The following is a 13,634-nucleotide window of genomic DNA, read 5'->3' as shown; positions in this document are numbered from 1 at the left end:
CAACTATTTCCACTATCAGCACATCTGGCGATTGATTGTTCAGTGTATGAAATATCAGAAAATAGTAAAAAAACGCTTGTCCCTGATTACTCCGTGAAACCCAAGATCATATTTTCCAAATGATTTAACTTTTTTTATCAGAACAGTCAGATATTGAGTTTACCATCACTGAACTGGGAGAACTAGCCAATTTCTTTTAAGGTTTTTGCTTAAAAAATGATAATCACAGTTCTTGCTGATTAATCTTCTGTCAATCAACTAATACATTTTTCATTTCAGCACTATGGTTGGTTTGTGGGTGGCTGGAGAAATAATGAAACAGTCATGTAAGAATAATAAGAAACATAAAGATTAACACCGGACTGATTCTTTAGAACTGCACATGTTGCCTTTTCTTCAGTGGCGTAGAAACTATGAAACAGATGGAGACCGATCAGATCGATCAGTTCAATCAGAAACATTCTGCACTCGGCTGAAGCTGCGTCCCATCGTGGGAAAAAGTGAGGTTTGTTCTCAGATTCCTCCGTCTGCTGTTAAAACACTCAAACCTGCTGTTTCCGGTTTTTAGTGAAACCTCTCCAGCTGACAGGTGAACACATCTGAGGGCATTCAGGTGAAAACTACATTTATTTTTGTGAGAAGTGAACTTCTGTGTCCTTAAAGTGACAATCTGTAAGATTTTCATTTAAATAAACGTCTGCTGAGTCACTATCTATTACTGAAGGAGGAACCAAAGGTGACTGAGCCTGTGGCCCACTGATGAAAGTACTGCATTTATATATTAATAACTGGGCGTCTGTGGCAACATTTCCAGAAAAGGCGCTGTTTTTCTACTTTGTATACACACAGAAAATAGAACAATGCACACAGTTCTGAAAAATAATAATAATGAATTTTAAATGCAGCCTCCAGACTGATAAACTCTGAGCACAATTCATTTGTTTTCACTCAAACAGAAGTCCCGAATCAACCAGGACTTAAATCTTAAAGATTGCCAGGTTTAAGACTCGGTTGCACCCACAAGGATTCACTTTGAAACCCGTTTAAATCAAGTTCCCAACACAAATGTAAGGAACAGACTCAATCAGTTGAGTTTTATGATGCTGCTGCTGAATTTATCCCAAGTTAGCGGTTCAGAAAGGAAACTGTTCTGGAGCTGAACAGGAAGTCTCTTTTTTACTTTACTGTGAAACACGTTTTCCTCACGGTGCCGTTGTACGCGTTTATCTACTATTATTTGGCCGTATCGCTTCACTAATTCAAGTTTTTTCTCAAAGACGGAGAAATTATTATTGTACTTTGGGTAAGCAGGCATCTCCATATTAATAAAACTCTATTTCAATTTGGATTTACTGAACAGAGGTTAGTTTGTATTTGTGCGACCGAGCTCTGCTAAATTGTGAATCTGGATTTACTCATTTTAAACCTAGTTTTTCTAAACTCTGATTAAAACTAATCTCAGATTAAATGAATCCTTGCTTACTAAGAGGAGCGTCGTGAATGAGCACACCAAATATTCGGCTGGTGGGTCCAGCAGAAGTATTGATTAGCTGTGGAGAGACAGATCTAATGAACTGAGGAAGCTTTGTGTTTATGTTTGAAATTATAAAAACTAATGTGATTAATTACAGGACCAGAATTAAGAGAATGATTCACTGCAGCATGGCGCCAACGAAAAAAACAATTTCTATGAATTGTCGACATGCGCAAGGGTGCGAGGGCCCGATCGATGCTGCTTGCAGCTTTGATTTGATTTATTACCTCAATAATTAGTTTCAAGTCTTCAAGCATGCATGTTCATTTATATATTCATGGTCCCGTTTAGAGTCAAATAGATGATAAAGCAGGTTACGCTTTAGGGCGTGGATAAAATGGCAAACTGGAGGCGTTAAAAGCAGCAGTCCACAAACCACTGACGTCTGTCTGAAGGATGTTTGTTCAAGAAATAAATGGAGCTGTTGCTCTGACATTGCTAATAAAAAACCACCAACAAATACAGTGATCGATTTTTCACTTCAATCGAAAAGACCTTCGAGGCCATCGTGCATTTTAGTAACATTTGTTCTCATCCCATAAGAAAGACCTACACACGCTGCTTTATTCTGGACCAGTACTTCTGTACGTGTTTGTTTGTTCTGTCAGATATTCAGCACATCTCTTAATTACTGACAAAACGTTTCCCATTTTAGTTCCCATATTCTGTGTGTGTGTGTTACTACGTATACCGATGATAACACAAAGAATAGATGGTTGAGTGTTTGCCCCGAGGGAGAAAGCAGAAAGAGGACTTCATATAATAGGAATTAAAGAGCACTGCATCTAGAGAAGACATTTCCTCTTGAGATGAACTCAACCCTTCCCCCCGTCGAGTGATGACACTCAGCACACGGCGGCAATAGAGTTTGATCCAAAGCAGAGGTCTTGAAATTGTAATGCAAGGGCCCTTGCAGCTCAAAGGATTGAACCAGTAATATCTTGGGAAGAATGAAATTCAATATTAGATATAAGGTGTATGAATGCCTGGGACAACAGCATATTGGATCTCTGCCATTTTCTGACGGGCGAGTATGGATTCCAGACGACTCTACAACCGAACACGTTGCGATGCGACACATGAGCGATCCTGTGATTGGTGTGTCTCTAGGTGTGTGTGATACTCTAATCCAGCGAGTTGTGTGCAAAGGGCGTCCGTGATGAAAGTGATTTCGTTGTCACGCTTGGACGCCAGGTTATCGCACCCCCCCCCCCCCCCCCCCCCCCCCCCCCCCCCCCCGCCCCGCCGCCCCGCAGATCCATTCAATCTCTTTCTCTCGTTGAACCCGTCTCTCCGGGAGCAGCTTTTCCTGTTTCTCGCTCCACCGCTGAGAAAGAGATTCAAGGCAAATTCAGCTCATGTAGTGGCACAAAGATGCGGAGTCCTTGTACGCCGGTACAATGTTTTGCGCACTCTCCTCTCCCGAACACACACAAAAAAACCTTGACACAAAAACAGAGAAGCGAGCGCATGAAGGTATTTGCCATACAAAGGCCTCCGCAGCCTCGCAGCCGACGACGAGCAATGACATCTAGTGCCCTTGGTTGCTTCTGGCTGTTTAGCCGTCCCAGATCGATGTGTTGCTCCCTCAGTCCGAGGCCTGTGTGCGCTTCAAAGCAGCAAGTTATCAGTATTGAGAAAATACCAGCAAGTCATCAAGATTAACAGACTGCGAGTTTGTCGAATAGCAACACTGTGAAGGGGAAAAAGTAATTCAAGAAACTTTAATTACGCTATCGGTCACTTCTGCTTAACACAAGCTCAGATTCCTTTTTTAGGTTGAAACAAGACAAAATGAAAAGCAAACTGAATTTCTACTCGTACTTTGCACTGTGCGTCAAGTTTGCAGTGAAACTGGGACACATTAGTGCCATGCAGCTAACTGGATGGGCCTCCATTACTCACTGTCTCATCATCTCTGGGACATTATGATAGCCTGGTGTACTCAGCGGCGCTCCTCTGATCGGGGCTGACACTTTATTCCTCTCTGTGGAGAGAGGTCCGGACGCTCCTCCTCGTCTTCAGCTCTTACAAATGCAGAGCGTTAATTGAGGGTTGGGAGGTTAGTAAACTGTCCGCTGCTTGGCTCTATTAGGGGGTAATTGATGGGAGCACTTGTAGCTTTTTACTGCCTGGTGGCCAGTGTGGCCAGCTCTTTAAAACCTGTGTAGGGGACTGTATTTTATTTTATTTTTTTAAATATCAAAACAAAAGCCATCTTTGCAGTATAATATTTTTTATATATATATTATTTATTTATATTTATAATTTTTATATATATTTAAAAAAATTAAAATTTGGATTTAAATAGGCAGAAGACTTCTGCGATGAAAAATAATAAAAGAGGCTCCCCTGCTCGAACGTCTTTTTACTAATTGTTTCAGTTGCTTTTCATAACAACAATACGGCATTGTTCTTCTTTCTTATCTTATCAGCGCTGTCAATTCACTTTGCCTTGTTCAGCGGGAGAGTCCGCATGCACGCCGCTCTCCTGGCTGCACAAAGTAATGAACACTTTTCGTCTTCCTGCATGTCATCTTGGTGTCATGTCAGCCTCTTTCATCACGCTGCCCGTTCCTCAGAGGATTAGATTACCGCTCCATGTAAGACCCCGTTGAAAGTGGCTTTATCCGCCCTGTAGTGGGAATTCTGTTTCATGCTTTCTCTACTTAATTAAAGGTTTGTCACAAAACATAGACCTCATTGTTCTGCATCCTCTCCAGCAATGCTGTACATATACATTCAACGTACTTTGGCATTGCCACAAAAAGGACAGTAAAAGAACAGAAACAGTATCTTTTTTTCATTCTGGTTCCTTGTCAAAACTTCGACTGCCAACAGTTGGGGCGTAGATTCATGTGTGTTATAATAGTAGCATGCAGCTAATGCAGCCTTGAGCCACAAATGTCTGGTAAACTCACTTGCTCTCCAGCTTCACATCCCAGGTCACATCCCATTTTCCAGCCTGTAGTCTGTAGCCCCATGCGGTTCTGACTCAAGTGACATCACTTAAGGCACCTTATCAGACTTCACGCGGCTCCCTCTGGAGCCACAAGAGGCTTTACACGGCAGCAGCACGCCCCGAGACCTGCAAACAGACTTTGATGTGTGTTATCGCTGGAGTTCCCCTTTAAGACGCCTAAATGCACTTTGGTTCGCTTTCATCCCTCTCAGATCTGAAGGATGAAATTGATCCATTTTGTGTCCGCCTCTGATATGAGGTTGATTTTTACGGCGTTTTCGGCAGTTCTCGTCTCATTAAAGGCTTGCAGAGATCCAGTCAGCCCGAGCTGCAGTTTATCTGATCCAGACGCTCGCTCCTGCACACTCCTGGTCTGACTGATAAAATCCGGTCCTCATCCTGTATACCTGACACGTGTTATTTTCTTCCCCGTATTGATTATTTGGGGGTTATGCCGTGTTGCTCATCACTTGTTTCGTGTTCCGGGGTTTTGCTTGTGTTGCCGTCATTTTCCGAGTAGCAGGGAAGGGGCCCTTTGTTTGCGAAAGATTGCTTCCGTCCAAAGCCGGCGATAGTTTGATAAAGAAGGTCATTAAAGCCTCATTAGTAGGCGGTGAGCTTTGAGTCGCTGAGGCCCCCGGCAGATAACACGTGGGGGCCACTCTCAACTGGTTGGGCGGAGAGGCAGATCCTCAATGAACTCCACAGAGGGACGCCAGGCCTCACAAACAACACTCCAGAGACACCTCTCCTCCACCCACTCTTTGTGTTTCCTCCCTCTCATCCCCCCCTTTTTCTCCTCCTAACAGTCAATCCCAAAGCCCCCAGTGTGCCACTAGAACCTCAGTGAAAGCTCCCGGCCTCCTCGCCCCTGTGCTACCAGCACAACCCTTCACTGCCCACACAAACCATCGATCTGACACTCATACAGCCGTTGCAGAGCAGCTCACGAGACATCTCCTGAAGTCAAGAGAGCGTAATAAAAGATGTGTTTGTTGTGTTTTCTGGAGAGCAGCTCACTTTCACAAGTTCAAGCTTTCTTTTCCCGGTGACCCCGGCGCTCCGAGGCTGAAAACTACCGTGACACCTGGCATCGTAATGGGAATGCAGACGGCACTCAGAATGACTAAGAGCAGCAATGATAGCCAGCAGCGCGGTCAATAGCTGCTTGGCAGCACGGGACCGGGAGACTTGACTCAATTTGTAAAAGTGAGCCGCTCTCTGGCTCCGTGGGCGCTGAGGATGGAGTCTGAGGAACGCTGAATGCGGCTGAAGTGCCGGGGGAGCTTTGTTTTAGGCAGATCCGGAGTTTTGAAACGAGGAGAGCAAATGGATTTAAGGAGACGTGAGTCACTTTGCATTAGACGTTTCAGTCAAATTACAGGTCATCAGCGCTTTTGTTGTTCACTGTTAGGCCGCTGTTGGACTCTTAAAAACTATCTCGGTCATGATTTATCTATTTTAATGTAACACCAGGCTACAAATCAAGTGTCACTGATGAAGTATCTAATTTACGGAGCACAGTGAAAGCTTTTTCTACAAAACCTCTACTGCCACCAAGTGGCTTCCAGCTGGAATCTAGAACACGTGTGATTTATTGGGGTAATTTGTATTCTCAATGAAACGGCAAGATTATATGAATGAATAACCATTACAGCGTACATGAGTCGTGCTGTTTATGTGTCTGACCCGGCTGTGTCTTCTCTGCAGTGTTCATCATGGCTGCTGGACTGCTGGTCTACCCCTTCGGCCTCAACTCCTCACTGGTGCGGTCCTTCTGCGGGGACTCTGACATCTACTACGCCGGCGAGTGCCAGATCGGATGGGGCTACATGCTGGCTATCGTCGGAGTCATGCTCACCGTCTTCTTGCCCTTTTTTGCCAAATATGCACCGAAGGAGCAGCTGTCCCCCACCCCTCTGCCCACGCTGTTATAGTGCATTGATAAGACGTCTTGTTTTTTTTCCCCCCTCCTGACCGACCTGGGCTTGATGTCACGGAGAGACACCTTGCATCCCGTTTTTTAAAAGGTGATGCTGTTTGGGACTCGGCCGAGGCTGACGCTCAACAACAAACACTGTCTTCCTGCATCTGTTATGTGGCTATTCCAGATTCAGCTCATTTTAGATGGAATGTTTTATGTTACGATTTTACTCCGTGGTTATGATTTCTATCACGAGTTTTCTGCAGTTTGACTTGAAGTCAGTTATGGAGACGATGCAGTCGGAAAAGATGCGAGGAGCTCATTTTAAATGACTACAAATGTATTAACAAGTGTTTTTTTTTTTTTTTCTTTCCTTTCTTTTGTGGGAAACAAGTCAACATATGTAACATTCCAAAAGAGACTCGAGGTTGGCTGCGTAAAGAGAGTGGAAGCATGAGATTGTATGGCAGTATGACTCGTCCGATCAAATGTTTCAATAAGAGGAGACTGAGAATACGAACAGGTCGGCTCTCAAGGAGCTGTCTCTACTGACGAGGTGATGTGCTTTGGACTGTACATATGGTCTGGATTAAACAGAGCTGATGTATGAGGTTTCAAAATACCATTTTGAAAAAGGGAAATCTGATGCTTTGAAAGCTTTTTGTGCTCCTCAGACTTTTTTTTCTGCCTTCCAGTCTTGTGACCAGTGGGAGTCAAGAAGACGCTTCAGCTTTCAAGGTCAAGGTGCATTTAGTAAGAAGAGGACAACAGACACGACATCAGACCCGCTGAGAGGACCAATGGAAATCTCTTCTCATGACGAGGACGTGAATCGTACTTATTAGTGGTGGTTTCAGAGCAGTGTTGTCAAAAAAAATTGTTGGGATACTGCATCCTTTTGTTCACCTTTTCCCCAGAACTGTTTGTGTAATGTAACCCGCTTGTTAATCATGAAACAATTGTTAACACATAATACTAAACACTCTAATTCAGGAACAAAAAAATTAAAAAAAAAAGGTTGCAAAAGGCAGGGAGATGTTGGAACTTTGTTAAAGGTGCATGATGACATGGGCTTTGTTAATGGTAGAACAATTGATCTAGATTTTAAATGTGATCTGACCAACTTGTGCCTTTTAACATAACCAAGACAAGTGTTTAATACAATTATCAGGTTATCGTCTTTTTTCTGCTGAAAAACTGTGGATCCTGTGAGGAGTTTATTTGCTTATATTTTCTCCTCTCAGAGGTGACGTCTTTCTCCTGTACTTGATGCAGTGTGATCTCATTAACTTGAGAAAATGTTCAGGAGGATAAAAAAAAAATAGATGATGTCTTCTAATCCTTGGAGGTAACGGCAGAGAGGAAAAGGAGAATTAAAAGCAGCTTGTGTTCAGTATTGCCCTAGACATTTGTTGGCAATTATCCAGAAGAGGTAAATCACTTGGATTGCTATATTAAAAGGTTGCGACACGCAGCGAAACGGATTAATTCCCAGCATCCTTGTCTTACGCGATTTCAAAATTGAGTGGTTGAGGAGGGAGCTGTACAAATGAAACTTCGCCTTTGGTTATCTGTGCTGAGCTGACACATCATTCACACTATGTGTAAAACGTGGTTTTAAAATAATTTGCCCCTCAAGTAAGCTAATGTGTTGCTGTGTTTGCGTCGATCCACCTTTCTCCTTTTAAGCGCTGCCACCATTCCTGTCATGTTCCGAGGACAAAATGTCTACTTCTTCCATTTACACTGCCAATTTCATCAAGCTACACACTCCCTGCTCTAGTGGGTGTTCATGTGCGTGTTAGTGTTGAATAATGGGTTGGATTTAGCTGATTGGGTTAATCTTTAAGTATTTCCCCGAATTTGGTTTCCCATAATGGCATGTCCTGACATGAAGAAGAGGACTGTTTGAGAGACGTGCTCTGTATTGGACCTCTGACTGTGCTGGACTGTGGGGATGACTGCACGGGACTTCTTCCCCTATTTGTTGACCCATTGTGTGTAAAGTCTCAGCACTGGTGAAACTGTTTTGGTAGAGTAGAGTTATTGTTTATTTTCCCCCCATTGTGATGTTTGACTGTAAATAAACTAACTGTACTTGGTATCACATGTTATTCCTAACTGCCCAGTTTTTCAAAGATATATTTTGAGATATTACCTCATCGTGTTTGCTTTACCTGAATTAACCTCTGAAACAATGTTTGCTGTTCTGTGAATTTTTCTTTGTAATAAAAATATTTCAGAAATTACAAAAAGAGAGGCTTTACTTTCCGTTCAGGTTTTGGTGAAACAAAACAACTCTTTATGTATTTATTTGGCAAATGCAAGTGAACAGTACAACAGTACAACATCACAACAGTACAACAGTACAACAGTACAACATCATAACAGTACAACAGTACAACAGTACAACAGTACAACAGTACAACATCATAACAGTACAACAGCGCCCTTTACAGGTCAAAAACTTGAACAATACATTAGAACTACTGTGACTTCTACCCATAACAGCAGTTATCTATTACTACCCAGCACCCTCACTAAATACTGGTATTTGGCTAAAGATACCCGCAGTACTCGCGCTCAGACCTCACTGAGTAATTTAACCAGCGCTCTCATTGCTGCATCGCAGGCTTTGACGGCCTCATGGGCGTTCCTCAGCTCAGAGGGCAGCCCGGGTCTGACGGACACACACATCAGGACGTCTCTGCTGCGGTCATAGTTTCCCACACAGCGATGAACACGACCACGGATGAGACGGGGCAGTTCCTGTTCCTGTTGGACAAGAGGGACAATTCAAGATTAAATCAAATTCCAGCGCTACTTTATGTTTTGCCAATACTTTAGATAAATATATATTATTATAAAGGCCAGTGTCTGCTCTCCACCTGATACACAGGGAAGATGCTGTTGCTTGGCACCGGTTTGACTTAACACAGAATCATGTGGTTGTCCTAACAGGTATATCAAATATGACGTCATATTATATTATAATATATATACAAATAAAGTTTGCTGCAGCCTCACAGCAAGCTGCAACCTGCTCCCCTTTACTCACTGAATGTCATTACACCGTCTCAGCCTCAGCTAACCTCACACCACAGGTGAGTACACAGTGAGCTCAACACACCAAACTGGAAATAAAGTCATTTACTGCAGAACTGTTTTACACATCTTCCTACATCTTAACAGGCCCATTCCCCTCACTACTGAGATGATATGATAATGAAACCTGAATTGTGTTTCAAGTTATTCTTACTTTTAGTACAAACTGCAGCTGCCCTTACAAAGTACGTACTGTTGCATGCAGTTTTTTGTCATACTGCGTTTAATATGCTATGTATTGGGTCATACTAAATCTTTTTCTGGCATACTTAATACTATGGAAGTATGGATATTGGAACGCACAGCTGTTTTCTCTATCCCTGATGGAGCAGCTGATCTACCCCAACATCACATGCAGAACAACAGAAAAAATCATCATACACAATAGCGTAGCAGATTATAACAGACACATAATAAAACAAACTAATTACACAAGCTTGTGTTATTTATATAATCTGTTATATATGATCTGATTGGTAATGTATTACATCAACTTAAACATTGGCTGTAATTAAGGATTTAACAGACAAAAACAACACTGTTAATGTTGGGATACAGGGTCTAGAGAAGAAGAGCAACATTTTCGCAGCCAATTTCAAAATGAAAAGTAATTCCTCCAAATGTTTGAGTTTGAGACGATGTGAAAGCCTCTAAAATCAAACAAAGGATAGTGTTGACAGTAACGTATTCATACAAACTCATACCAAACACAAAATCCCTGTGAGTGAAAAGCCATTATTCTATATGACTGAAGCTGAGGAGACTTGGGGCAAGTTGATGTGAGCAAATGGACATTGACACATTCATTCCATTTACTTCCGAAGAGGAAGCTTGTTTCCCAACTCACATTCTCATAGAAGACACACGACACAACCTCCTTCCCGTCTCTCATGAGGAAGTTCTTGGCTCCGTGACGACCGAGAGTGACCGCAGAGTCTAGAGTCGCTGAGGGAAGAGCACAGCCTGTCGCTTTAATGGTGTTTGAAAATACTTCACAGTACACGGCAGAGAGCGCAGCAACTCCTAATCAACTGACCAAATATCTCAAACAGGTATGGGACTTTGTCTTTAAACTGGCTCCAGTGTCTCATGCCATCAATCACTGAAGTCAGGATCCGCAGTGAGTTCTCAACGGCTGGCTTCATCGGAAATGTGTCCTGCTTAGCAGAAACACAAACGCTGCACTGATATATCATGACACATTAATGGCACATTTTTAAATCTCTGTTTATTAGTAGTAATATCATATATGTTTTGTGTATTTTTCTACCTGAGTTTGAGCTTTTCGCGCAGTCTGAGGTTGAATTGTGCTCCTGTTTCCCTCAGAGGGGGACTTCTGCGGCCCAAAGCTGTTGGTAAACTTCCAGGAGTTGTTTTGTGGCTGCGCTGCACGAGCAGAGGGCCTGCTGGGAGGTGGGACAGGAGCAGGCGGAGGTCTGGGCTGCTGAGAATACTGACGTGTGGGATTGGGCGGTCGGTAAGATGACTGCTGACTCTTCTGAGAGAAATCAGGATGGGGTATTGGCTTAACTTGTGCACTCTCACTGATGTGAGGGGCTTGATATCGGCTCTGTCCGGAGTTACCCCTGGGGCTAAAATCCAGTTGTCTCATTGAGTTGATGGGTTTTCCCATCTCAGAGCTGAAAAATGAAAACACATTCACTTATGTTCACATATTGGGATCTAAAATTTAAACACCAGCCACATTAAACATGTGAAATTGCAACATATTAATTTCTTTGGTCTACACTCTCTCCTGTCAGAGCATATCATGTTACAGTAAGTTACAGTAAAAGCTGTAACTTGAAGTTTGCTGCATGTTGCAGCTAGGAACAACATGTCCATATTTCTGTAAACCTATCCAACTGTTTCTCTGGAATCTGGAAGGTTAACTACCCTTTTTTTATTTTGAGAATATAAATATCTGACCATCGTACTAATGGTCAGAGAGTCTATGAAACATACCTTGTGCCTCCAACTTTGTATGGATGGGCTAAGGGTGTATAGGTTCTCATCGGGGGGGCAGGTCCAGGAGCAGGTCTGTTGCTGCCATACTGCTGGGGCGGAGTAGATGGTGGGATGTCCTGCCTGTTCCACTGGTGGCTTTGTGAAGCACCAGAGGACGGACCTGAGGCCTGGTAGCATCCATAGGTACCTGAGGAAAGGTACATTCTGAGAGTACAATCTTATAGCAGCCTCCTTTGTCACTAGCTGTGCATCTTAATTCATTTAAAGACATTTTACAATATTGTCCTCTGCTTTATGTAAAATGATCTCAATTGTGTGATTCAGCAGGAGATGTTGATTTTGTCAGAAACATTCAAGGACATTTGCATTTCTAAAATATGCGTATAGTTTATATTTGTCTTTGGGTGTACTGCCACCTAGTGACTGAAATACAGTAGAAGCTTAAATAGCCTGAGTGAACTGCTTCACCTGGTGCGCTGCTGTGAGATGCAGCTGAGCTGGTGCTTGCTTTGTATTCACTGTGGGAGAAGAACTCGTTCTCAGAGGGAGCAGATGTCAAAGGAACTCTGTTTCTTTTCTTCTGGTTAAAGAGCGGCACCGACAGGCAGCCTGGTGGACACGGCAGAGCAAACACATCTGAACACATCAGACTGCCCAGTACATTAGGCCGGACAGGATATAATACTGCACATTTTAGGACAGTTGAAATATAGTCAAACAGATCAAGTTTTACCTACTTCAACTTAAATTGTATACACAAATACACTCTAGAACAAGCAGAACCCACTTCTTATTGTGTTTCTTTTGTGTGTAATGTTACACTACAAAACATCACTGAATCTGGTAACCTATTAATATGAGGAAATACTGTATATTAGTGTGGGGATTGTGAAATACATCTCTTTCACAAACCTGCTGTTGGCCTGGCTGGCTGATTTTCCTGTCTCCTCATTGTGGTGCTTGGAAAATAACAGCTGATCCAACTAGCGGGTGGTATTACCTAATGTAACAGGAAGAGATGCACCAAATACAAAATAAATGGAAAACACATTAAAACTGATGCTCTGGTTATTGCTGGTCACCCACGCAGTCCGACAAGTTAAGCCAAATGTTGAGGCCTTGTTGTTTAGCAATAGCTGCACTTTACAGTGACTCAGCTGGTTTAGCATACTGTTCGTAAGCTAGCTAAAAAAGTACTTTAGCTTTTGTTTGGACAGCTCGTCTCGCTCGGTAACGTTACAGCTGTTATACAGCGACAGGTTGTAACGGTTTTCTGCTTTTACAAGCCCACATTATTTTCTATGAACATTGTACAACATTACTAACTCATTTTAGTTGGCAAAAATTCACAAAAGTTACATACAACCTTACTGTTACGAGGAAATGTCGTTTTCCGTTCAGCACCCTGGAAAGCAACACGCGCCAAAACACAGGTGACGGATGTTGCCTTCCAGTTCCCCTCGCAAGCTCAGAGGTCCTAATTAAAACTCAGAGGGGATTCAAACTTCTGATCACTTTTTTGGTGACTCACAGCGTTTGTTTGTGGTGCATTTTCAGAATAAAGGATGTAAAATATATTAGGCACATGTCACTGATGTATGCCACATGTTGTATGCCTGCATCATTTGATGACATTCACTGTTTGTTTATCCCAACGACTCACACCCTCCTAACTATTTACCACTTTATTTAAATGAAAGAACAAAAAAATCAGGTTGACAATTTGTATAATGTAAGGAGTAAGTATTTAGCCAGTATGCCAAATTAAAAATGCATTACTTATATCAAATAAGGATATTAAATCTAACATAGGACCCGAATCCTGTTTTTCAATGCAATGAGGGATTTCGACTGAGCAGCTGGTCATCCAGGTCTTAGGTCTTCTTCCTCTTGCTTTCATGGAGTATCACTGACCACACACATACAACTAGTTGTATTACCCTAACTGTCAATAATACAAATGTTAAATTATACAGCATCTCTTTAGAGAATGTTTGTGAAAATAAAAGGAAAACAGGTCACTTCAGGGGATTTGTCCAAGGATGCTAAGTTTCACTTTGCATATGGAGTAATGTTGTAAAGATCACAATAGTTGAGGCATTACAATACATATATGAGAATGAAAGAGAGATATGAATGAA

The 13,634-nt window shown here is 42.4% G+C and overlaps 2 protein-coding genes across 2 annotated transcripts in view; one reads left to right on the top strand and one right to left on the bottom strand.

The window, feature by feature from the left end:
* The window catches only part of lhfpl7 (LHFPL tetraspan subfamily member 7), a gene marked incomplete at both ends in the record, with an annotated part of 89,708 nt that extends 83,275 nt beyond the window's left edge, over positions 1-6,433 (top strand). The window contains one exon of the mRNA XM_079171558.1: positions 6,207-6,433. Within this exon, the coding sequence (XP_079027684.1) occupies positions 6,207-6,433 (227 nt within the window). The remainder of the gene's footprint in view (positions 1-6,206) is intronic.
* A 2,570-nt stretch (positions 6,434-9,003) lies between these two features.
* Positions 9,004-12,445, bottom strand: spata22 (spermatogenesis associated 22; the record flags this gene model as incomplete). Its single annotated transcript, XM_079171295.1, has 7 exons — positions 9,004-9,195; positions 10,373-10,470; positions 10,562-10,682; positions 10,796-11,165; positions 11,491-11,680; positions 11,962-12,102; positions 12,406-12,445. The coding sequence occupies 7 exons, from the start codon at positions 12,443-12,445 to the stop codon at positions 9,004-9,006; spliced, it is 1,152 nt and encodes a 383-aa protein (XP_079027421.1).
* Positions 12,446-13,634: the final 1,189 nt, after the last annotated feature.

This window comes from Pholis gunnellus, assembly GCF_910591455.1.
Source record: "Pholis gunnellus genome assembly, chromosome: 13".
Classification (NCBI taxonomy): Eukaryota; Metazoa; Chordata; class Actinopteri; order Perciformes; family Pholidae; genus Pholis; species Pholis gunnellus.
The sequence above is the reverse complement of the archived record's forward strand: the minus strand, read 5'-3'. Positions and strand labels throughout refer to the sequence as shown.